This window comes from Taudactylus pleione, unplaced genomic scaffold, assembly GCF_031769625.1.
Source record: "Taudactylus pleione unplaced genomic scaffold, aTauple2 ptg000802l, whole genome shotgun sequence".
Taxonomy (NCBI): Eukaryota; Metazoa; Chordata; class Amphibia; order Anura; family Myobatrachidae; genus Taudactylus; species Taudactylus pleione.
Window position 1 is genome coordinate 8,614 of NW_028285204.1, and position 27,700 is coordinate 36,313.

Here is a 27,700-nt window from a genome sequence, read left to right on the forward strand (position 1 = left end):
TTCCCACTGGACATGGGGGAGTCAAATTCTGCAGCACTGCAGTGGACACCTACTCTTTGGTGCTTGTCACTTGCCCCTCTGTACATTCTAATACATATGCCCATTGCCTGAATGGTGTGCAATTTATCACAGACATAGAACTGATTGTGCTAGGACTTGTGAGCTATGAAGGAGCTCAAGTTCAGTTCCAGCAAGCTTATTCCGAACGATGGACAAAGACAATTAGGAAAACTGTCATGTTTCCAAAAAACTGACCATCGGGGCTACCTTAGCTGTTACTGGAGAAGGCATAATGGGCTTTGAGATAATAACTGCACAAAAATCAGCTGCCATGAGCAACCAACTTAATGGAAAAATTACTTTTAAGGCATCTGAGTTACCTTTCTTACAGATGGAGAATGTTGCAGAACTATATACCAAGTCGGATGAAGAACAGAAGAAACTTGTGCGCTTTACAGATGAATCTTCGCACTATAAAAGGCAGAAGCTGGACAGCTATAGCCTAGCAGCCCATGGCTGAAACGGTCTTAAAGCTTTGACAAATATCTTTGAGACTTTTAAGAAACTTTGAACAAACACAGCTCAGTGGCCTTGATTCAGAGCCAGACGCTCTGACAGAGTGCTTGCTCTGAATCAGGGCCGGCCCTCTGGTTTTTTAGAGCGTCCTCCAGGCCCTCTGGTTTTTTAGAGCGGCCTCCTGGCCCCCTCTAGCGAGCTGCCAGGAAGATGGTCGCGAAGGTCAAGTCCACTGTGACCATCGGGCTTGCGACGAGACCCTTGTGGTAGGGTCTTGTTGCCGCAAGCCCCAGAGTGCTTTCGGCTCTAACAGAGCCAAAAGCACTCCCACTGACATCACTTGTGATGTCAGTGGGGCCGGCCCCAGACGGTAGGCGTTCCCAAGGGAACGCCTCTATCTGGGCAGCCATGCCCCCGGCCCGCCCACCAAAGGGGGCATGCTGTTACTCAACATCGACAGCACGCCCCCTTTGGTATGAGACCCGGAGCGACCGATTGCCCGTCACTATCCGGGTCTCACGCAAAACTGCCAGTGTTACTGTGAATGATTGTTTTAGTTTAGGGAAATGAAAAGTTTAATGTTAGGCATAGATTAGATATCACAGTAGGATGCATATATCTGTGTATTACAGTATAGTAGCTGATTAAAGAAAATTTATATTCTGATTTACCAGGGGTATGAATATAGGTGATAAGGTGTAGATTTCGCTGTCCAGCAAACACACTGAATCATTTATGTAGAAAATTACATCTATCGGACCGATGTATTATGTTGTATTAGATATTGGGACTCACCCTGTTTTCTCCCTTCTTTCAAGGTGTATTATTGAGAAGGATGAGTCCCTTATGTTTATCTTAGGCCTGCTGATACCAGTTCTTTGTCTTCTACTATATCAGCATTACCAAGTTGCCCAAAGACAACTGTTAAATTGCATGGGATCTCCCATAGAACAGGGTGGGGAGAAATTGACTTTACATGAGACTGTTACAATAACTGGAATCTGGTGTGATCTCACACAAGACAAATTAAGTTACCATCACGGACTCTATGTCCAAGTGTCAGATGTATTTGTACATGTATGGTGAAAAGCCAAAGAATGGTTAAAGATGTTGGGCAAAATTTGCTAAGCGGCGGGTTTTAAACCCCGGTGGTTTGGTGGTGGTTTGACGGTGGGTTCTATTCTGTTCTAAACCCCGGGGGTTAGGTGGTGGTTTTGCAGCAGTTTCTAAATGACAGCCCTGTTCTATTCTATTCTAAAATGTGTTTTGATGGCAGTTTTGCTGCGGTTTTGGTCTTAGTAAATCTGCAGATAGCAAAACCACCGCCAAGCCGCAGTCAAAACACATTTTAGAATAGAATAGAACAGGGCTTTCATTTAGAAACTGTTGCAAAACCTCCACCAAACCCCTGGGGTTTAGAACTGAATAGAACCCGCCGTCAAACCGCCACCGAACCACCGGGGTTTAGAACCACCCACTTAGTAAATTTTGCTCGTAGAATGAATTATGAAATGTAATGGTATGTTAGCACAAGGGGGTTTTACACTCTACATAATACACACAGGGATTTGTTATATGTTACCTGATAATGTGTACTACCTTAGTGGAATAAAGGTGAACGAACAGATATCATTTGAATGATATGGTAATTGTAGAATCATGAATGTGGGTTGTTATAGGTGATAAATGAATGAATGCCTTCCACATCATACAATCAAGGGTGGATTGTAATGGGAGAGCAAAATGGCTGCTGAATGCCATGTTGTGTGCAGTGCTTTTATGAATGTCAGGCATTAGACAGTGGTCAGCATTAGGTAGTACAAAGGAATGTACAATCTAGACATGCCATTCATCCTCCAGGTGTTGTCTTTAGCTATTTACACATGTGTTAGGTTATTAGAGAGTTATTATCAGTATTTAACCAATAGAGAAGCTGGAAACAGATTTATTCCCATATTTGTAAGGGGTGCCTGCAGCCTGATGGCAGCTGGTATAAAAAGTTCAGGACAAGGGAGATTCAATAGCCTTTGACTGTTTCTCAATGTGCGAGATTCCAGCTCCAAAATGTTGGAGGGGCTTCTGGAAATTAAACCATTTATGTACTAAGTAGATGTGCAAGTTAAGTGTTTAGAATATATTTTCCTTTGCTTTGTAACTTATGTTTGTTTGTATGGCTTGATTAACATCTTTGTATCCAGGAATCTTATCTTGTTCCACTGAGAACACACGCCCAGAGAACATTTATCCTATCTGCGATTTCCCCATTGTTTACACACACTCAGCTGGAGATGCACCAAAGATTTATCCATAGTGAGTTCAACACTACAGAGTAGATGTTCTCTATCTTGTAAATGACCTCCACTGGCTGCCTTGCATTCTGCCATAGCTACATGACAGAAGATTCTATGAACATGGAATACACGTGTAGTGAAAACCAATCTGCAAGGTCCTGTGGCCATGTGTGCATGGAAGGTAGTGGATAGATCCCCTTCAGTATTTGTACCCTGAGGTCATCAGTCACTGTCCAATGTCATCCATAACTATCCATGTGGCCATAGAGGGGGAATATAAAGCTGTGGCGAGCGAAGCGAGCTACCGTGCCCAAAGCTAGGCGACCTAAGAGAGCTGCAAGGGGACAAATTTCTTCTTTTGATGGACTTTATGGGCATGGAACCGCAATTCCGCTCTAACTCCACATCACTTCCAAAATCAAATACTGAAGGGGAGCTATACACTGCGCAGACCCTCCAACATGACCCGTTCCATTAGGTACAAAATGCTCTTCTCTTGGACTTCCCTCTTAATTGATGATTGCTGCCACCTGTGTTGAAACATCCTTCTCATCAGTTAACTAGATCAACACAGGTGATTGCAATCATAAATTGGCTGGGAAGTCTAAGAGCAGAGCATTGTGTACCTGATGGGAGGGGTCATGTTGGAGGGTAGGCACTACCCCACATGGACATGTAGTGGTGCTGAGGTATTTTAAGTCCCCAGAAACAAAAGTCAAACAGGAAGTTCCTCTTTCAGTGAGTTATATAAAATGTTAGTATTATCGCTTTGTCTGTATATCTCTCATGTGTACCCTGATGGGTTTGTTCCTAGAGTTGTCAAAGCTGCTTGGTCTACCTGTTGCTTGTAGCCTGATTATTCTTTCGGCTGCCCTATTTATTAGCCTTCTGGCCAAAAAAACTGTACATTACCTGAAATGACTCACAGAGTGTCATCATTACTTTATCCCATCTACTGTAACCCAGTGAAAAGCGTTATATTCACTGATTTCTGTGCCAGTGCCGTGTGTGTGTCTATGTTACAGAGGGGCATATCCATGGGGTATAACCGCAGCCAGGAGGGCATGCCTGCTGCTTCTGTAGTAATAGACGTTCCCTTCTCCTAAAACCCAAAATACATTGCCCCAGGCACTAGAGGCAGATGCACATGACGCCTATACACCAATCCCAGCAGCAGTAAATGGGTCACAGAGGCGCAATCAGGGTTGGATTGGCTGACAGGGTGATAGGGGAATTCCCCGGTGGACCCCAGTGTCTGGGGGCCCCATCCCCTCCACTAGGTGTCAGGTTCAAAACTGTGCATCCAAATTATACATTGTTACTCTATTAGAGGGTCAGTTACCTGGTGGAGCAGGACCATGGATAAACATGGGTGAGTGATGCACTTCTAAAGAAACTACACCAAGATTTGCCTAATGGTTAGCTAAGCAGCTGTAGTGGCTGACCACACCTCCTCTGGTGGCTGACCACACCTCCTCTGGTGCCTGACCACACCCCCTCTGGTGGCTGACCACACCCCTTAAGCATGGGCCCCTAGCACTGCATACCTCCGGTGGGTCCTTTGTGCCCCAGTCCGACAATGGCACATTGTACTCTGAGCAATATAAGAAAAGCATCACACACACAAAGTGATACATAATATACTGTAACAGTCTCTGATTGTTTATTTCAGGCATTAATAAACCTAAAACATGCAGAACCTTATATGGATTGTTCCCCTTTCCACACATTGAGATCCACTTTTAGTTTGTGGAAGCGGCTCCCGGGTGTGCGCACTGACATGGACAGACCATTGGGGCTGATTGGAGACCGAGATGTTTTGCTGTAAGCATCTGGTGTAGAATAACCTGCTTTAAAATGACTCTAAACCACTATATAACTCAGTAGAAGTGTAACAGTCACCAATCTGGGCTACGTAGCACCAAATAAATATTTAATTTAACTCTTTAAGCTTTGTAGTTTCACTTAAGGTTGCCGATGTTTGTGGTACTTGGAGATGGCTGGTTCTGGTATGGTGACTTTGTTTCTTCTACTTCGCCCCCTCATCTTTTCCAGTAAGAAGAACAGAAGAATGATGAGCAGGATCACAAGTGAGTTTCCCAGGAGAAGGCTGTAGAGGAACATGGGGTGACCCGGCGCTGTCAGTACACGAAAAATGAAACGAAAAACATAATTACTGGCAAATTCTGACTCAAAATTTTACAATTTTTATATTCTCCAATTGGGAAGAGTTTCCCTTTAGTGAGGTTCTGCTGAGACCATTTCTCTTATGAAAAATTGGCACTAATAATTTAGCCAGATTGCACAACATATCCGGTGATTGTACGAAGTGAGGAACTATGGAGCTGATTCAGACTAGCTCGCTAGGATGCTTTCGCTTGTAGCTGGCCGATTTGTCGCTTTCTGTGTGCGCATGCGCAAACCAGTGCAAGAGATCAGGAAGCGTTCGCTCGCTGCGCATAGACAGTCCAGCAGAGTGAGTGACAGGAGAAGCCATTTGTGGGTGGTAACAGGGGCAGGCCACTAGAAACGGGGGAGTGGAGGTGCGAACGCAGGCGTGCCTGAGCGTCTTAACGCCGTTTAAGAGGCATGCCTAATTAACAGGCTGCATGATAGTACATGTTACCTGGTTGTATTTCACAACCTCAAGTGCAGCGATCAGTGCTCAATGTACTGATAGTTTCATATACTTCCTGGAGATGACGTGCGCAAGTGGACATCTTAGGACAGGCTAGTGGGCGTCTGCATACACAATGTGATCGCATGAAAAGGACAAAGTGGGCGTGCTTATGCCTCGCCGTGCGATCGCCTGCCTTGCTGTGTGTGTGCCGGATTTGCATACGCTGGGTGCGAGCGCACGCATCTAGCGAGCGGGTCTGAATGAGCTCCTATGATCAGTGGAGGAAATCATTATATACAAATGAGAATAACATCAGCAAAAGGGGCTGATTCAGAGTCACTATGACAATGTCGGTTGTGCTATGTTTTGTTACTGTGCATGCGTCTAAGTCGCACCGCGCACGTGTCCTGATTGTGTTCGTACAGAGTCGCAGTTGCGATTTCAGATGCACACACGGAGGAGGAAAACATTGAATGTATTAGTCATTCCTGGGCAGTGACTGGGAGGTGGATATTCAGGTACAAGGAGATGGTCCGTCTTATGGGCACCTTATGGGAGTGTTGCGGGCATTTGGCTGAATGTGGTAGCATACACAGACACTTAGGAGTACATTTACTAGACATCGTTTTTTGATTCTGAACCAAAACCGACAGTAACTGAGGAACATTATCGTCGTGTTGCTGTAAAAAAAGACTCTTTATTATCTGTCAGCTTCAGCTGCAAATGGTTATGCTATTAGGGGGGATGAGCCCCATGTTTACATTTTATTATTTATTTTTACACACAGAAGCCTTCAAGGATGTCGGCTGTTTTTTGCAGCTGTAAATGGCGTCGGTACTGATCTTTCAGGTTATAGCTGACAGCAAATAGATGCAGATAGTCACATTGTTGAATGATTATTTGCAACTGCGCACATGGGAAAAATTCTGGGCTCGCAGCAGCATTTCCATATTATCACACTATGACCCCAGCAACAAACATGGAAGCAGCAGCGTGAACATGTGAATCAGGCCCAATAACACTCTTTCCTCTTCCCGCTCTCTTTATTTCATACATATATATATATATATATATATATATATATACACATACTGTATACTGTACCATATATACACTCAGGGCGAGATGTAATAGGGTGTGTTTGGAAAATGAGTACGTATAGAGCTACAGTATACTCGCACATTTTCAGAACTCACTCTATGCAAACTCACACGTCTCTCACATCCCCACAACTCTCATCCACATTTTTCGCCATTGTAAGGAAACAAGTCGGTCCAATGTAATAGAGTGTGACTGTTTAACTCATTCACTATTACTGCCTGCACACTATTACTTTCTGTACACTATTACTGCCTGCACACTATAACTGCCTGCACACTATTACTGACTGCTCACTATTACAGCCTGCACACTATTACTGACTGCACACTATTACTGACTGCAAACTATTACAGCCTGCACACTATTACTGTCTGCACACTATTACTGATTGCACACTATTACTGACTGCACACTATTACTGACTGTACACTATTACTGACTGTAAACTATTACTTTCTGTACACTATTACAGCCTGCACACTATTACTGATTGCTCACTATTACTGCCTGCACACTATTACTGCCTGCACACTATTACTGTCTGCACACTATTACTGTCTGCACACTATTACTGCCTGTACACTATTACTGCCTGCACACTATTACTGCCTGCACACTATTACTGATTGCACACTATTACTGACTGCACACTATTACTGACTGCTCACTATTACTGCCTGCACACTATTACTGTCTGCACACTATTACTGACTGCACACTATTACTGATTGCACACTATTACTGACTGCTCACTATTACTGCCTGCTTACTATTACTGCCTGCACACTATTACTGACTGCTCACTATTACTGACTGCACACTATTATGGTCTGCACACTATTACTGCCTGCTCGCTAATACTGCCTGCTCACTATTACTGACTGCACACTTTTAATGACAGCACACTATTACTGACTGCACCCTATTACTGACTGCTCACTATTACTGCCTGCACACTATTACTGACTGCACACTATTACTGACTGCTCACTATTACTGCCTGCACACTATTACTGACTGCACACTTTTACTGACTGCACACTATTACTGACTGCACACTATTACTGATTGCACACTATTACTGCCTGCACACTATTGCTGCCTTCACACTGTTACTGACTGCACACTATTACTGATTACACACTATTACTGCCTGCACGCTATTTCTGCCTGCACACTATTACTGATTGCACACTATTACTGTCTGCACACTATTACTGACTGCACACTATTGCTGATTGCACACTGTTACTGACTTTACACTATTACTGCCTGCACCCTTTTTCTTACTGCCTGCACACTATTACTGCCTGCACACTATTACTGACTGCACACTATTACTGACTGCAAACACTTTTACTGACTGCACACTATTACTGACTGCACACTATTTCTGACTGCACACTATTACTGACTGCACACTATTACTGACTGCACACTAATACTGATTGCACACTATTACTGATGCACATTATTACTGACTGCACACTATTACTGACTGCAAACACTTTTACTGACTGCACACAATTACTGCCTGCACACTATTACTGACTGCACACTATTACTGACTGCACACTATCACTGCCTATAAACTTAAACTGACTGCACACTATTACTGTCTGCACACTATTACCGACTGCACACTATTACTGACTGCACACTATTACTGTCTGCACACTGTTACTGACTGCACACTATTACTGTCTGCACACTATTACTGCCTGCACACTATTACTGCCTGCACACTATTACTGACTGCACACTATTACTGTCTGCACACTCTTATGTCCACCTTGGATCAGGTATACCTTTTTTGTTTTTAACCCCTTGGATCCTACTTGGAATGAAGAGGATGTGATCTAAGCTAGGAAAAGGTGAGTGTGGGATTTTTTCTTTTTTTACAGGTATCGTGGATGCTACTAGACAATTGTATATCAATGGCTACAGAGATTCTAGGTGAGTTTGCGTGAATGTGAGTATGAATGTGCGTCTGCATGTATGTTTTAATAAAATTATACTTTCACAGTATGTGAGTCTTGTCTTTATTTTAATATTTATTTTGCAGGTGAACTAGAAGTACCAGCGGGCCCTTAATGTCCCACATGCTGGTACTTGTGGTTCAGAAAGTACCAGCATGCAGGGGAGGATTGCTGGGACCTTTGTTTCTCCTGTAAAAGACAACATTAATCATTCTATTTTTATTACACAATCAACCCGGCACCCTCCGCCCAGGCTAGGGATGCCCTGAAGAGGGAGAACCTCATTATTGGGAGGGTCCCCACCTCCCCAGGGATCCCCAGCCTGGGCTGACTAGTGGTCAGGTGGCAATGTTTTGGCCGGGGTACCGGTGCTGGTTGCAGGCACTACAAGGGATGTCTACTCATTCCACAACCAGGACTGGCTCACTGAGCTTGGTGCTGGTTGATGAAAATACAGGGGATCCCTAAGTAATTTTTTCAACATATTTTCTCAACCCCAACCTGTTCAGCAGAGCCTGGTGCTGGTTCTTAAAATACAGGGGTACCCTACGCATTTTTCCCCTGTATTTTAAGAACCAGTAGAGGCTCAACATAGGCTGGTTATGCTTTTAGGGGGAACCCCCATGTTGATGGGGGTTTTTTACCTTTTTTTTTTTGTTACACACAGAAGCCTCCAAGGATCTCAGTGATCTGAGAAGACTTTTGTATAACCTGGACCCTTTAATGTTAGTCACAACACAAGGTCCGTGTTTTCATGGAAATAAACTCACATACACTGGCACAATGTAATAGCCTAGAACTCATAAGTTTGGGGCTATTACACTTGACAATTTGTGAACAAACTCGGATATTTAAATGTGCGAAAAAGTCAGAATTTGTCTCACACAGAAAACTTGGACCCTATTACATCTTGCCCTCAGTGTTTACATAATGTTTTACTCCACCCACGTTTCCACCATAGTTTTCATCAACCCTCTCCCCTACTCTGTCTCTCTTCTACCCTCTGTTTCCCTCCCCCACCTCTCCTCTTCCTCATTTGTCATTCTCATCTCCTCCACCATGGTCCTAATACCCCACCACTAAGCCCTGCTGCCTCCCTCCTCTCCCTGTCTCCGCTCCTCTCCTCCATCCCCTTTAGAATATAAGCTGTCACGAGCAGGGCCCTCTTCCTCATATGCTTCTCCTTTCCATTCCTTACATTATCACCTACTCTCTATAACAGCCCCTATCCCCTGCTTACTGCCGCCCGGCGGCTTATATAAGTGTTATGATGGCGGATGCAGCAATGTGTATACGCCATGTCCTTGTACTTCGTGTTTTTTACTATAAGTCACTGTTTTATGTTTTACGCTGCAGAACCCTTGTGGCACCATAAAAATAAAGGATAATAATGATTATATACATATACCTTGTTTTTTAATTATATATCCCATTTTGACTGTGTCTTACCTTGGATGCTCGAGCTGTTGAATCCATCTATAATGCATAGAGAGAACAATTATGTAAGTATGCATTTGCATTCTCTGGGGTCAATCCTACTAGGTGCGAATTGCGAGGTGCGAGTTGTTATTTTCTCTTCGAATTCGCATAGAAAATTAATTTTGCAATCCAATTAGCAACTCGCACTGAATCAGTCAGACTGAATAAGCATTTTCCCATACGTAACTCCCTGAGGGTGAGAGATGGAAAGGAAAATCTTTATTTTAAGTTAAAAATGGCGGGACACTGGGCCTCATTCAGACCTGCTCACGAGCACTATGCACCCGCAAGCAGGTCGATGGTGGGGCTATGCGCGCTTGCCGTGTGCGTGCACAAGCCCTGTAGCGAGAGAGAAATTCACTTGCTCCGGGGCTAGCTACAAACGGGGCAGCTGTTTTGTAGGCGGGGGGGGTGGCTGGACAAAGAGGCGTTCCTGAAGTGATGTCAGTGATGTCAGTGATGTCAGTAGTGAGCTTCCTTCTCTATTAGAGCAGGAAGCTTACTGGGGCTTGCGAGAGCGAGACCCTACCACAAGTGTCTTGTCGCAAGCCCGATGGTCTCGAAAATCGCGACCATCACCTGGCTGCCTACTAAAGCTGTGTGTGGCTACGCACAGCTTAGTGAGCGGCCAGGAGGCCGGGTTAAAAAAATAAAAACGGACACCCTGATTCAGAGCGAGCGCTCACTATTTGCGAGCGCCTCTGAATCAGGCCCACTGTGCTGAACTCCTTGGAAACCTCCCCCCTAATGACTAATTGGGCAATTGGAAGTTTCTAATTAGCTTAATTAGTCCAATAATTACATATGATTTTTTTAGGTAAAAAAAATTGCCCTCAAATTACCCCAAAATCTACTTTTTCGTTAGTTTAGGCACCCCAAGTTTAATTACAATATTTTGTTAATTGAAAAATAATTTTTTTTTTTATCTTTTTTTTTTTTAAATTTCAAAGTGCCCTCAAATCACCTTTTTCTCCTACTTTTTTTGGCATTTTTCGTTTAATTCATTTGAGATTAAATGGAAAAAAGTTTGTTTATAATTTTCTTGGATTTAAAAAAAAAACACAAATCAGCCATTTGACACCATTTGAAAACCTACAGTAACTTCCTAATGGCCACAAACAGCCGTCTATACCGTCCTGCTAACGGAATTGTCCATTTTGGGAGGGTCCAGGATGGTCTCCTCACTTTTTCATGCATTTCTCGCACATCTCATTTGGCAGTCACTTCGCCTCACCCCTCCGCTGTGAGTAGTGTGACTAGACATTCTTAATTGGATTAGAGAATTCTCAGGAGCGCGCATCAATGCGAATTGTGCGAGTTTCAGGAAACAAACCCACTACTCACAATTCACACCTAATAGGATTGACCCCTCTATTTCACTTAAACATATTAATTATTATTATTATTATTATTATTATTATTATTATTATTATTACTTTTATTGTTTCTGTTTACATCATACAGCATAGTGCTATAACAAGGAAATCTGCATTTACTGTAAGTGATCCTGATTAGACAAAGCTCATAGATTTCAGCAGGACATAGAGTCTGATTCCTAGATTTATACTAATATAATCGCTACTGCACAATATGCTTCTGTCTTCCAAAGGCTTCAAACAAATATGAAGAATGAGCACTTGTATCGCTAATGTGTGTCTGTGTCACCCAGATGCAATATGTTTAAAGACAGAAGTAATGTTTAAGCTCCAAGTTGGATAATTAGGGGACGTTGGTCATACACATAGATAATTATTTTTTCGGGATAAGCACCATATAGTCTGACCCTAAAACTTTCCCTCTCTTACCTCCAGCGTCCTTCCAAAGCTTAATCGTGCATAGGGACGCCCACTGCTGCCTTCTCATATCCATCCGATGGCGTGCATCAGCGTAAACATCAGGAACACTTTTACTTCTATAGGGGGCATTACTATTGGAGGCATTACTACAGGGGCCATTACTACAGGGGGCATTACTTCTAAATGGGGCATAACTTTTGATTACTTCCCCCCACTCCCGCCACCAAGACTTTGCCCGCGCTGCTCCCCACCTCTGGAACTCTCTCCCTCTCACCATCAGACTCTCCATCTCTCTACAATCCTTCAAATGGGCTCTCAAGACCCTCCTACTTCATCACAGCCTTCCAGCTCTCATCCTAACTCCTTGCTACATGCCCCTTCCTCCCCATCTTCCCCATCTGTGTCACCCCTATTTGTCTGCCCCTCCCCTTTAGAATGTAAGCTCTTATGAGCAGGGCCCTCTACCCTCTTGTGCTTCTCCTTACTTTACTTTCATCTACTTCTTACTCCCCACTAGGGCACCTAACACTTGGTTGCTTATCTGGGTGATATGGGCGCGAATGTAAGCAATGTATATTATCCATGTCCTGTATTGTATTGTATTGTTATGTAAGTCACTGTTAGTCAACCTATTTGTCTATGTACTGTGTAATAATAATAATAATAATAATAATAATAATAATAATAATAATAATAACTTCTAAAGGGGGCATTTTTATTGGGGGCATTAATGCAGGGGGCATTACCACTGGGGACACTACTACAGGGGGCATTACTGCAGGGGACATTACCACTGGGGGCATTACTGCAGGGAAATTTCTATTGGGGGGGATTACTACAGGGGGGAATACTTCTCCTGCAAGGGGGCATTGATGCAGGGGGCATTACTGCAGGGGACATTTCTATTGGAGGCATAACTACAGGGGAAATTACTGCAGGGGGCATTACTACTGTGGGCACTGCATATGGGGCACCACTACTGGGGGCAGTGCATAAGGGTAACCACTGCTTTGGACATTATGTGTAATAGGGGCACTACTACTGTGGACATTGTGTATAATGGGCACTGCTGTGTGTCATAACATGAATAAGGGACTCTACTATGTGGTGTAATGTGAATAAGATTGTGCACTGTGTGATGTATCTTTGGAATTGGAAATACTATTGTGTGACCACGCCCCTTTCTTTTTAGACCACGCCCCTTAATTCCAGCGTGCGCTGTCCCTTTATTATAGAACTGCCAGGGTGGTGGTGGGGGGGTGAATTCCACCACTTTTCTATGACCTCTTTAAGCACTGCATATGACTCCTCTATAATGTCAACACCAGAATTTTCATAGTTATGATGTTGATATGAAGGAGCTGATATGGATACACCAATTAGCGCTCAAGTGCTTAGCTACGTAGTCCTACAGCCTTAGTCATAGCCAAAAAAACTAAAAATAGAAATCTTAGTGTATATAGGCCATGTAAGACCCTTGCGCATGGACCAGAATGCTCAGATAGAAATAGACTGATATAAAAAGGATATAATAGTAAATTATAAATATATATAAAACAAAAGATGCAAGAATGATGTGATGTTTAGGGTTAAGATGAGATATATGGTTAGTATGAAGGTTAGGATGAGGGTTAGGATGAGGGTTAGGGTTAGGGTTTCAGTGAGGGTTTGGGTTACGATGAGGGTGAGAATTAGGGTTAGGTTTAGGGTTAGGATGATGGTTAGGATGAGGGTTAAGTTTAGGGTTAGGATGAGAGTTATGGTTAGTATGTTGGTTAGAATGAAGGTTAGGTTTAGGGTTAGGATGATGGTTAGGATGAGGGTTAAGTTTAGGGTTAGGATGAGGGTTATGGTTAGCACGAAGGTTAGGTTAAGAGTTAGGATGAGAGTTAGGGTGAGGGTTAGAATGAGAGTTAGGGTTACGGTGAGGGTTAGGTTTAGGGTTAGGATGAGAGTTATGGTTAGTATGTTGGTTAGGATGAAGGTTAGGTTTAGGGTTAGGATGATGGTTAGGATGAGGGTTATTGTTAGTACGAAGGTTAGGTTAAGGGTTAGGATGAGAGTTAGGTTTAGGGTTAGGATTAGGGTTAGGAAAAAGATTAGGATGAGGTTTAGAGTTAGGGTGAGGGTTAGAATGAGGGTTAGGGTTACGGTGAGGGTTAGGGTTAGGATGAGGGTTAGGTTTAGGGTTAGGATGAGGGTTAGGTTTTGGGACAATAGTCTGTGCCAAGGACTCTGTGTGATCCTGTGCTTTGCTCACAGCTCCCAGCTGGCAACATAATTAAAAGTATGGGCAAAGAAATGGGTATTTAAGTGGCACAAATATTAACAATGGTTTTATTTTGCACTGGTGCGAAATGAGTGAATCATATACAAAACAATATGATTCAGGATGTCAGCATCACTAATCTTATACCTCACATAGAAAGTTACACACTACACAGTCATGGTCTAGTACTACGGGTATGTTGTTGCAGTTTGGCCACGTTCCAACAGAAGCCATCAGATAAAGTGTCATTATGATTAGAAATTAGAAATCTGTTTATGGGAATTAGGTCAAAGAACATTTCTGCTGAGTAGTTATTAACATGTATTTTTTGAAGGCTTTATCTAAGGTGGGAGAGTTTCCCTCTTTATGGTCCTATTCATCATCGGGAGCCAGATGATTAAGTATCCAACTCGCCGCAGTGGATACTTATCACCGGAGTAATTCAGCATTGTCCCAGTGCGGGGACAGGCGCTCCGAAAAGCAGATGTCCATACGATTAATAAAACTGCTATTTCAGCATTACTTACCTCCCCATTGCTGGCTTCTACACATGCGTGACCTGCTGGGTACACTGTGAGGAGGGGGCCGAGGGATCCCTACTCACAAACTCGGACCTCCTACCCATAGGAAGGAGCGTTGCTCCGAGGACCAGAATCATCGGAAGTTCTCGCAAGCAAACTCTAAAAGTTTACGGAGTTTGATGAATATTAGATGGTCCTATCGGACCCCTAAAAATTAATGCGGATTTTAGCATTCCTGCATGTGTAATGGCGCATTTAGGTAATGATGAATAGGCCCCTAGGTATAATAACACTACACAGAGGACCTAATTAAGAGATGTACATAAATTTGGGTGTGATCTGTTTTCAGCAAAACCGAACCGCTCATCTCAATTAATTTTATAAATAAAATCAAATAAACTGGAACAATCAGAGTACAGTAGTAACAATTTGTAGTTATCTATAGTCAGAAATGTACATATCAGAGTCATTGTGTATATGTCACACAGTAACATACTGTACCTGCACAAGTAACATCCACACTATGATTCAGAAGGCTTTCCCCCATGTACTGGAGCAGGCAGGAGAAGGTAAGGTTCTGTTGGGGTTGGCATCGTGTGGTCCCACCATACAGATGATTGGCAATCCAATATGAATGACTTGGCTTTGGCAGTAGCCCATGAACATTGTCCATATACTGATTCCCAGCAAATTCCAAAACCAGCTTCACATGTTCCACTTTATGTACTTCAATTTTACAAATGAGATCTGTGCCATTGATATATGCTTCTAGGTTTTCTTTCAGTAGGATAAAAAAAAACAATGTAATTACTATATTAAGATAATAATATTTATCCCAGTTTGCTATCATCGTTTGGAACATCGATCCCTCTGTAATTCCTGTAGTTTTCCTCCCCCTACTGTCCATAACTTGTCACTTTTCACTTCAATGGCAAATGTCTAACACTATGTACTAATGTTCTGTATATCAGGCTTCATATCAATGCTATGAGATATTTGAGGTGGCCGTATAAGGTGGGTGCACACTTGAAAGATATCTGCCATTGGCTGTGCTGCAAAGCCGACGTACATGTCTGTGAATGACGTCGTTCCCAGACATATAACTGGTACACACTGGCCAACGCACACATGATACATGATATGAACAGTGTGTCACATAGTATTTATGCCGTTATTGCAATGCATGGTGCTGGCAGATGCATGTCCTCGTCTAGACGTCATTACCATACATCCCTCCCAACTGCCCCTATTTCAGTACTGCATAATAGTGACAGGGCAAAACATTAGGGAGATATGTCCCTGCCACTGCTGCTCTGCATTATAGCCAATGGGTTGTTGGAGGGGTGTGAATAGGCATAAGGGGAGAAATAATGCAGAGTCCCAATATAATGTGGTCATGTTCCCACCATTGTCACAAAATGGCCAAGATAAATGGTCCAGCAGGGGTTCCTGGCAGCCTGCCCTCTAGCTCAGTAGCCTGCCCGGTGACCGTGTCTCTCCAGCAGGAATGCGGGTGGATTCTGGCGCACTAGTACCAGCGATATCTACAATATGGACGCACATCGCTTCTCCCTAGCCTTAAGGAAAGGCGCATGTAGACGTGATGTCACGTTGGTGCATAAGGAATGCTCTGAGCACTATTCAGTGCCGTAGTATTAAGTAAAAAAAAAGTATACCAATTGTGGGGCTGCGCAGGTGAAATACAGTATAATGTGGCAGAACACATGCAAGACAGGTCAAAATTATTTAAATATAAATAATATCTTTATATAAAAACCACATAAAAATGTATCACTAGCGCAGTTCAACAATTGGTTATTTTTGTTGCATATTGTTTTGTGAGTATAGACAGTGGCATTTGGGATTTGCAGCTATAGTACAATTCAGCATCATACAGTATTTCAACTATTCTGTGATATTTAGTTTTTATTTCTTCTGCTTTGTATATTAGCGCCTGGTCACCTATTGTTTTATCAGTATTTATAGACTAAAGCCGCATTACTTTTCTCACGTCTCTGTTGTATCTCCTGCCTGGGTACCGGACTTCCCCTGACAATGATGCTGCTACCTCCCTGTGCCGCTGGTCTCGGCTTGTCTTACCGTAATGTTACTTTGCCTGTGACCCTAACCTCAGACCTCCTGGCTACATTATAGTCTGCTGTTTCTGTACCTCGCTCCTGTTACACCCCCACACAGTCACCTCCAGTTGGCAGCTAGAGGGAGGCATCCTGCGGATTACCGGCACCAAAACCCATCCCACCCTGAAGGGGGTTTATTAGTCTCTGTGCCTCAACCCTGCCAGTGAAAATTCTGATCTGACAGCATCTAATCCGCTGTGAATATGACAATTAATCCCTTATTGTAATGTGGCCGCGCCCTGTATCTGACTCACTAAATGTTGGGATGCATACAGTGTCCTTACCAGTAGTATAATGAATCCAGAACATGAAGAGTTACATTTTAAAATTTTAGTTTAAGCAGGGAAGAACAAATCTGAGCAATTAATGGACAAATGATACCGTAAAATGTCAATAAAACATTTTATATCTGATTTTTCCTAATTGTGACCACAAAATCATTTGCTAAACACACAGACATTTGTAAGTTGTATATTATTGGCAGTATGATCGGTTTTAGAGTAACTTCTATTCTTTTTATCATTCTGAATACACAGCTGCTAAAGATTTATATCTCCTAAAAAATTACGTGTCATCTATACTTAGATTTAAGGGTTTAAATATAGCGACAAGATCAAAAGTGGTCTGAAAAAAAATGAAATATGATTTCATGACATTTTCTTTATTGTTGTCTCAGCTACGTCTCAGCTATTTGTTACTTATTTTATTTTATTTTTGCTCTGTCCTGCAAAGGAAGTAAGTAATGAACTAACCACACTTTACACAAAGCCACAGTGCAAATGCAAAGTACGGTCTGACATTGTATTTTACGTGTATCAGTAATTGTACATAGAAATGTCTGGATTGAGTTGACCTTTAATTATTGTCAGTTTATTATGGTTAATTTCAGAGAAGATTTCAGATATCACTAAATATAATCAGTGAAGGATTAGCTATGATGTGAGGGCAAATGGCTGCAGAACCGATTCTTGTATAGGTTTAACCTTCTGTACCAAATTAAATATGTTTTTAAATACAGGTAACAAATGTTGTAGGGTGAATACAGCATAAAAAGCACTCAGACCAAATATGGACAAAGTTAATCAGATCTACTTGAAATATATAATGAACTAAATACTGCGAAATGTATATAGACATCAATGCTCAAATGTTTAGTTTGACTGATTTAAAGTTGTGATGTAAGCCCATTTTCAGCACCTACAAAAGAAACTTTCCAAAATATTTGTCATACTGCGTTACATTTACATCCTTGATGCCACTGTGCATTGTGCTATGACATTACAAAGGCAGACCGCAATTCCCAGCAGCCTCTGCAGCTGCTCAAGAGGCCGGGAGCAGGTCACATGAGCAGTGTCAGGTGGTCAGACATGTGACAGTTGGAAGAGAGTGGCAGTTGGTCAGGGCAGAAAACTGTCCTGGAGAGCTGAGCTATGTAGTGAGGAGGCAAATTGGGGATGGCAGAGGCTGATACAGAAACTTTATCCTGGCCTCCCCTTTGTGGCTGGCAGTGAAGGAGGCACCTGGAGCTGCACCTCCCCTAAGCTGGGTAAAGTCGGAGGCGGTCCTGAGAGACTGAGCGGATAGGAGGAACCTGGGGTAGACCAGGGCTGGGAGAGTTCCTATGAACCTGTAAGGAGAGCAGGTATATGGGGCATCAGGGTGTAGTCACCACATTACCCAGCACCTGTCACACTCACAGCTCCTCACAATCCGGACAAAGTTTATAGAGAAAGTTATAAAAGGGACAGTGCAGAACCAGTCACCTCTGCAGGCTCCTTTTAGTCATGAAAGGGTGATACTAAAAAGAAAGAAGGAGACAGAACCTACAGTATGCAGATCTAAATACCTAACCGGACATAATGCAGACTCAGTGCGTTTAGAAGTATAATGCCCAAGTGCTACTGTTACAGCGGAGTCCCAGCTATTACACAGAAGAACAGTGTAATAATTTATAGTAAGCTCTTTGGTTATAGAAAGAGACTTTCCTTCATAAACAAGGGACAGTGCTTATGTTATAAAAGCAGGTTCCAGTAGCCATATTCACCTAAGGCTATTATTTATATATAGTATATTTACAGCTGTACAACTCTATCTGATGGTCTAAATTGCTACCTTGGTCTCCAACAGCGGCTATTTAAATAAAGAAAGTTTATATAAAACCTGTGTGTTTAGTGGGCCTGGGGTCAGGTTACCTTCATCCCTCAGCCATGGAAGGAAGAGGAAACACCTGTTGTGATTGATTGAACCTCCTCGAACCATTGGACACTGAAGGTGGGTATCACAGTGAGATTATCTTACAGTTGCAGTTCACTAATTTACACAGGTGAATGGGGGCATTCATGTTTAAGTTCAGTAGAATAAGAGCATGGAGATGTAAGTCAGCCAGGCCCCTTATATTTGTATGACCTGTTATTCAATGTAGCTATTATTTTCTATAATCACTGTACTATAAAATATATATTTAATTTTACATAGACTACAGTTTATGCTTTCAAGAGGAAAATTGTGAAATATTTGTGTTGGCTTCAATTAATGATTTTTACTGACAAGTATCTTTGAATATTCAACGTTAATAAGGCATATCATTGCGTTTCCAATTGGCTAGGTGCAAGGTTCTGCTTTGTTGGTGTTGTTGACAATAACGATGATGACGATGATGATGGTGCATTTTAACACTGGACATCGTAAGTTGCACATATCTTAAGTTTTGCGTAACTCACAATACAGCCGGAAAACCAAATCGTATTGAGGTCATTTTGAGTGCGCATAGCTCATATACTGTATATTTCCTTTTATAAAGGTATCCTTAGTGGGTGTTAGAGATAAGTAAAGTTGTCAGGGGAGCAGGTGATTGTGGTGTAACATTACGACAAAGAAATCACAGTTCTACTTTTTTATGAAAGTGGGGTCATAATGGTGTAAATAAATTCTGCTCTGTGGTATAATACAGGAGACATCGTTGCTTTGAGGGATGTGTCTGACACAGAAACTAGTCAGGAAACTACAGAGTGGATCCTACCTCTCAAATTGTTTACTTAGATCCACTCGGTATTTGGGGATCCAGTGACGGCCATCTTATGCTATTGCTAATTAGCCTGGTATGTGTTATCCTTGCAGTTTATTGATTGTTACTGTATATTGTTCTATTGAATACATTTTGTCTTAATTATGAGGCACTTTCAGAGTTTTGCTATACTTATATATATTCTCAAAATGACGCTGCTCAGGTTGTTACTTCTTTTCAAAGTGAAACAAAAATAATAGAGGTCTCCTGGCTGGAACAGAAATGCAGAGAATCTCAGCAGGAACCCACAAAACCTAATTCTGCCGGAGGACCAGTAACTAAGGGCGTGATACAGCAGGGGACGCAGTTGCTTATACGCACGCAATCGGATGCATTGCAATGTGCTTGCATGAGCCAGGCGCTACGATCCGGACTGCAGAGGATACGCAGACCCATGGCAGAGTGATTGACAGGAAGTACCGTTTGTGGGTAGTAACCGGGGTGGACGGCTGAACACAGGTGTGCCAGTGCATTGCGTCGGCACTGCAGGGGCGTGCATAAATTAGCCACTGCGATACCCTATGCAGCCTGAGGCCTCATAGCGTGCGCTGAAGTTAGCAATTCCTGAGTGAGGTCTGAGCTTCCGTAACTGTGCATATGGGTCCGATGTTACTAGATTGTACCGATTGTTTAGCTATGTTGGCCAAGTGTATGGATGTGAGTAAGGTGAAGTGGGCGTCCTTATGTCAGGCTGCGATCGCAGTGTGAATACACACATTTATATGTCACCGCTGATATTAGCAACCGCGCTATGTGCGTATAAGCAATAAAGCGATCCTTGCTGAATCAGGCCCTAAGTTAGGTCTATGGCAGAGCTGTCAGCAGTGTCGCCAAAGGGTTCAACCTGGGGAGCAGGAAGATTGGTGTCCTAAGGACATGCCCTGTACCTTGTAGAGGGGTACTTCACTCCGCAAGGTGGAAAAAGGTACCATTTGGGATGAGAGTGTGCCGCCTCATCAGTCTTCAAGCAGAACCGGTCCCACACCCCTCATTATGGCCCTTACTGTCAGTCATACTCTAATTCAGCACTGACAGAATGAATTGCTATTGCTATATCAAATTATGTCCCTCTACCAATAACCAACAAGCTCTCTCTCTCTCTGTCTCCTAAACGTACAAGGCGTGAATGCCAGGCTTACAAAGGAGAGAGCATGCGTGCTATTGGTGGATGCAGACAGTGTGATGTAAGGGAGGCGGAGCTACTGTATTACCAGATAATTGTTCTTCTTCATCATATCACACATAAATATGTTCAGAGTATGCATGTCATTGTCACATAGGTACTTCATGTAGTATATGTTTCTAACATGCTTACTATACACAAGATCCAACATGCTTACTATACGCAAGATCCAACATGCTTACCATACACAAGATCTAACATGCTTACCATACACAAGATGCAACATGCTTACCGTATTCAAGATCCAACATGCTTACCGTACACAAGAACCAACATGCTTACCGTACACAAGATCCAACATGCTTACCGTACACAAGATCCAACATGCTTACCGTACACAAGATCCAACATGCTTATCGTACAGAAGATCCAACATGCTTACCGTACAGAAGATCCAACATGCTTACCGTACACAAGATCCAACATGCTTACCGTACACAAGATCCAACATTCTTATCGTACACAAGATCCAACATGCTTACCGTACACAAGATCCAACATGCTTTCCATACACAAGAGCCAACATGCTTACCATACACAAGAGCCAACATGCTTACCATGCACAAGATCCAACATGCTTACCATACACAAGATCCAACATGCTTACTATACACAAGATCCAACATGCTTACCGTACACAAGATCCAACATGCTTACCGTACACAAGATCCAACATGCTTACCGTACACAAGATCCAACATGCTTACTGTACACAAGATCTAACATGCTTACCGTACACAAAATCTAACATGCTTACCGTACACAAGATCCAACATGCTTACCGTGCACAAGATCTAACATGCTTACCGTACACAAGATCTAACATGCTTCCCGTACACAAGATCCAACATGCTTACCGTACACAAGATCTAACATGCTTACCGTACACAAGAAGATATGTACCATCTCCAGTTGAAGTTGTGGGGTTTTTGGAATCAAACAGCAGTGAAGTGTGGCAGAAATAGGTATCAGTGTAAGGGAGTCTTATATTGCCAATGGTTAAAGACATGTCCCTTCGGTGTTTTGGGTTGCTAAGCCATGAGGAATCTTTGCTGATTATAGATGTAGAATAATTTTCAGGGAAAACATAAAGTTTTTTTCTTGTGTTAAACTCTTGAATAAACCAATATGGAGTAACTCGGCTCAATGTCTCCGTACTTAACTGCAGCTGGCAGCTTAAATTAGTGGTGGAGCCAACCAAGGCGGCTATAACAGCGGGTTGTTGCAGATTTACAGCAGTCTGTCTCCTGCCTGGAAAAGGAAACAAGAAATTAGTTATTATATATTATTATTATAATGTAAAACATTTTTTAGTTCCAACATGTTTTCCAAAACACACATTCAAAATGCAAGGAATGAGGCCGGGAGAGTATACTCTGCCTTTAGCGGGTGGTGCATGTTCCTTTGCATAGTAAAGTCCAATGGCCCCCTACATTTTACCCACAGTGAGGTGACTATAAAAAACCCTATAAGGAGGCTGCTGGGGAAACAAGGAGAAGTACGGGCAGGCAGGGACCACACACCAAGGAGATGTACGGGCAGGCAGGGACCACACACCAAGGAGATCTACAGGCAGGCAGGGACCACACACCAAGGTGATGTACAGGCAGGCAGGGACCACAGACCAAGGAGATGTACGGGCAGGCAGGGACCACACACCAAGGAGATGTACGGGCAGGCAGGGACCACACACCAAGGAGATCTACAGGCAGGCAGGGACCACACACCAAGGAGATGTACAGGCAGGCAGGGACCACACACCAAGGAGATGTACTGGCAGGCAGGTACCACACACCAAGGAGATGTACGGGCAGGCAGGGACCACACATCAAGGAGATTTACGGGCAGGCAGGGACCACACACCAAGGAGATCTACAGGCAGGCAGGGACCACACACCAAGGAGATGTACAGGCAGGCAGGGACCACAGACCAAGGAGATGTACGGGCAGGCAGGGACCACACACCAAGGAGATCTACAGGTAGGCAGGGACCACACACCAAGGAGATGTACAGGCAGGCAGGGACCACACACCAAGGAGATGTACGGGTAGGCTGGGACCACACACCAAGGTGATGTAGGGGCAGGCAGGGACCACACACCAAGGTGATGTATGGGCTGGCAGGGACCACACATCAAGGAGATGTACAGGCAGGCAGGGACAACACACCAAGGAGATGTATGAGCAGGCAGGGACCACACACCAAAGAGATGTACGGGCAGGCAGGGACCACACACCAAGGAGATGTATGGGCAGGCAGGTACCACACACCAAGGAGATGTACGGGCAGGCAGGGACCACACATCAAGGAGATGTACGGGCAGGCAGGGACCACACACCAAGGAGATCTACAGGCAGGCAGGGACCACACATCAAGGAGATGTACGGGCAGGCAGGGGCCACACACCAAGGAGATCTACGGGCAGGCAGGGACCACACACCAAGGAGATGTACAGGCAGGCAGGGACCACAAACCAAGGAGATGTACGGGCAGGCAGGGAAAACACACCAAGGAGATGTACGGGCAGGCAGGGACCACACACCAAGGAGATCTACAGGTAGGCAGGGACAACACACCAAGGAGATGTACAGGCAGGCAGGGAACACACACCAAGGAGATGTACGTGCAGGCAGGGGCCACACACCAAGGAGATGTACGGGCAGGCAGGTACCACACACCAAGGAGATGTACGGGGAGGCAGGGACCACACACCAAGGAGATGTACGTGCAGGCTGGGACCACACACCAAGGAGATGTACGGGCAGGCGGGGACCACACACCTAGGAGATGTACGGGTAGGCTGGGACCACACACCAAGGTGATGTAGGGGCAGGCAGGGACCACACACCAAGGTGATGTATGGGCTGGCAGGGACCACACATCAAGGAGATGTACAGGCAGGCAGGGACCACACACCAAGGAGATGTATGAGCAGGCAGGGACCACACACCAAAGAGATGTACGGGCAGGCAGGGACCACACACCAAGGAGATGTATGGGCAGGCAGGGACCACAAAGTCAAAGAGAAGTATGGCCAGGCAGGGACCACACAACAAGATGATGTACGGGAGGCAGGGACCACAGACCAAGGAGTTGTATGGGCAGGCAGGGACCACACACCAAGGTGATGTACATGCAGGCAGGGACCACACACCAAGGTGATGTACAGGTAGGCAGGGACCACACACCATGGTGATGTACGGCCAGGCAGGGACCACACACCAATGATATATACAGGCAGGCAGTGACCACACACCAAGGAGATGTACGTGCAGGAAGGGACCACACAACAAGGAGATGTACGGGCAGGCGGGGACCACACACCTGGGAGATGTACGGGCAGGCAGGGGCCACACACCAAGGAGATGTACGGGCAGGCAGGTACCTCACACCAAGGAGATGTACGGGCAGGCCGGGACCACACACCAAGAAGATGTACGTGCAGGCAGGGACCACATACTATGGAGATGTACGGGCAGGCAGGGACCACACACCAAGGAGATGTACGGGCAGGCAGGGACCACACACCAAGGAGATGTACGGGCAGGGAGGGACAACACACCAAGGAGATGTACGGGTAGGCTGGGACCACACACCAAGGTGATGTAGGGCAGGCAGGGACCACACATCAAGGAGATGTACAGGCAGGCAGGGACCACACACCAAGGAAAAGTATGGGCAGGCAGGGACCACACACCAAAGAGGTACGGGCAGGCAGGGACCACACACCAAGGAGATGTATGGGCAGGCAGGGACCAGACAATCAAAGAGATGTATGGCCAGGCTGGGACCACACAACAAGATGATGTACGGGAGGCAGGGACCACAGACTAAGGAGTTGTACGGGCAGGCAGGGACCACACACCAAGGTGATGTACAGGTATTCAGGGACCACACACCAAGGTGATGTACAGGCAGGCAGGGACCACACACCATGGTGATGTACGGCCAGGCAGGGACCACACACCAATGATATATACAGGCAGGCAGTGACCACACATCAAGGAGATGTTCAGGCAGGCAGGGACCACACACCAAGGAGATGCACGGGCAGGAAGTGACCACACACCAAGGAGATGCACAGGCAGGCAGGGACCACATACCAAGGACATGTACGGGCAGGAAGAGGGACCACACACCAAGGAGATGTACGGGCAGGCAGGGACCACACACTAAGTAGATGCAAGGGCAGGTAGGGACCACACACCAAGGAGAAGTACGGGCAGGAAGAGGGACCACACACCAAGGAGATGTACTGGCAGGCAGGTACCACACACCAAGGAGATGTACGGGCAGGCAGGGACCACACACCAAGGTGATGTATGGGAAGGCAGGGACCACACACCATGGTGATGTACTGGCTGGCAGGGACCACACATCAAGGAGATGAACAGGCAGGCAGGGACCACACACCAAGGAGATGTACCGGCAGGCAGGGACCACACACCAAAGAGATTTACATGCAGGCAAGGACCACACTCCAAGGAGATGTAAGAGCAGGCAGGGACCACACACCAAAGAGATGTACAGGCAGGCAGGGACCACACACCAAGATGACGTACGGGCAGGCAGGGACCACAGACCAAGGAGATGTACGGGCAGGCAGAGACCACACACCAATGAGATCTACGGGCAGGCAGGGACCACACATCAAGGAGATGTACGGACAGGGAGGGACCACACACCAAGGAAATGTACGGGCAGGCAGGGACCAAACACCAAGGAGATGTACGCGAAAGCAGGGGCCACACACCAAGGAAATGTACGGGCAAGCAGGGGCCGCACACCAAGGAGATATACAGGCAGGCATGGGCCGCACACCAAGGTGATGTACGGGCAGGCAGGGACCACACAACAAGGAGATGTACGGGCAGGCAGGGACCACACACAAAGGAGATATACGGGCAGGCAGGGACCACACACCCAGGAGATGTACAGGCAGGCAGGGACCACACACCCAGGAGATGTACGGCAAGGCAGGGACCACACACCAATGAGATGTACGGGCAGGCAGGGACCACACACCAAGGAGATGTACGGGCAGGCAGGGACCACACACCAAAGAGATGTACGGGCAGGAAGGGACCACACACCAAGGAAATGTAAGTGCAGGCAGGGACGACACACTAAGGAGATGTACGGGCAGCCAGGGGCCACACACCAAGATGATGTACGGGCAGGCAGGGGCCACACACCAAGGAGATGTACGGGCAGGCAGGGCCACACACAAAGGAGTTGTATGGGCAGGCAGAGACTACACACCAAAGAGATGTACGGGCAGGCAGGGACCACACACCAAAGAGATGTACGGGCAGGCAGGGACCACACACCAAAGAGATGTACGGGCAGGCAGGGACCACACACCAAGGAGATGTACGGGAAGGCGGGGACCACACACCAATGAGATGTACGGGCAGGCAGGGACCACACATCAAGGAGATGTACAGGCTGGCAGGGACCACACACCAAGGAGATGTACGGGCAGGCAGAGACCACACACCAAGAAAATGTAAGTGCAGGCAGGGACCACACACCAAGGAGATGTATGGGGAGGCAGGGACCAAACACCAAGGAAAAGTATTGGCAGGCAGGCAGGGACTACACCCCAAGGAGATATACGGGCAGGCAGGGACCACACACCAAAGAGATGTACGGGCAGGCAGGGACCACACACCAAGGTGATGTACGGGCAGGCAGGGACCACACACCAATGAGATGTACGGGCAGGCAGGGACCACACATCAAGGAGATGTACAGGCTTGCTGGGACCACACACCAAGGAGATGTACGGGCAGGCAGGGACCACACACCAAGGAAATGTAAGTGCAGGCAGGGACCACACACCAAGGAGATGTACGGGGAGGCAGGGACCAAACACCAAGGAAAAGTATGGGCAGGCAAGCAGGGTCCACACACCAAGGGGATGTATATGCAGGACGGGACCACACACCAAGGAGATGTACGGGCAGGCAGGGACCAAACACAAAGGAGATGTATGGGCAGGCAGGGACCAAACACCAAGGAAATGTACGGGCAAGCAGGGACCACACACCAAGGAGATGTACGGGCAGGCAGGGACCACACACCAAGGAGATGTACAGGCAGGCAGGGACCACACACCAATGAGATGTAAAGGCAGGCAGGGACCACACATCAAAGAGATGTACAGGCAGGCAGGGACCACACACCAAGGCAGGCAGGCAGGGACCACACACCAACGAGATGTACAGGCAGGCAGTGACTACACACCAAGGTGATGTACGGGCAGGTAGGGACCACACATCAAGGTGATGTACGGGCAGGCAGGGACCACACACCAAGGTGATGTATGGGCAGGCAGGGACCACACACCAATGAGATGTACGGGCAGGCAGTGACCACACATCAAGGAGATGTACGAGTAGGCAGGGACCACACACAAAGGAGATGTATGGGCAGGCAGGGACCACACATCAAGGAGATATACAGGCAGGGACCACACACGAAAGAGATGTATGGGCAGGCAGGGACCACACACCAAATAGATGTACTGGCAGGCAGGGACCACACACCAAGGAGATGTATGGGCAAGCAGGTACCACACAACAAAGAGATGTTCGGCCAGGCAGGGACCACACAACAAGATTATGTAAGTGCAAGCAGGGACCTCAGACCAAGGAGATGTACCGACATGCAGGGACCACACACCAAGGAGATGTACGGGCAGGCGGGGACCACACACTTGGGAGATGTACGGGCAGGC

At 45.5% G+C, this 27,700-nt stretch overlaps 1 protein-coding gene across 1 annotated transcript in view; it reads right to left on the bottom strand.

The window, feature by feature from the left end:
* Nucleotides 1-4,663: 4,663 nt before the first annotated feature.
* The window catches only part of LOC148474890 (uncharacterized), an 86,260-nt gene continuing 63,223 nt past the window's right edge, over nucleotides 4,664-27,700 (bottom strand). Inside the window, exons 3-6 of the mRNA XM_088458023.1 lie at nucleotides 21,840-22,208; nucleotides 15,074-15,349; nucleotides 9,957-9,983; nucleotides 4,664-4,945 (exon numbers count right to left, since the gene is read on the bottom strand). Of these exons, the coding sequence (XP_088314149.1) occupies nucleotides 4,773-4,945; nucleotides 9,957-9,983; nucleotides 15,074-15,349; nucleotides 21,840-22,208 (845 nt within the window). The 3' untranslated portion in view covers nucleotides 4,664-4,772. The remainder of the gene's footprint in view (nucleotides 4,946-9,956; nucleotides 9,984-15,073; nucleotides 15,350-21,839; nucleotides 22,209-27,700) is intronic.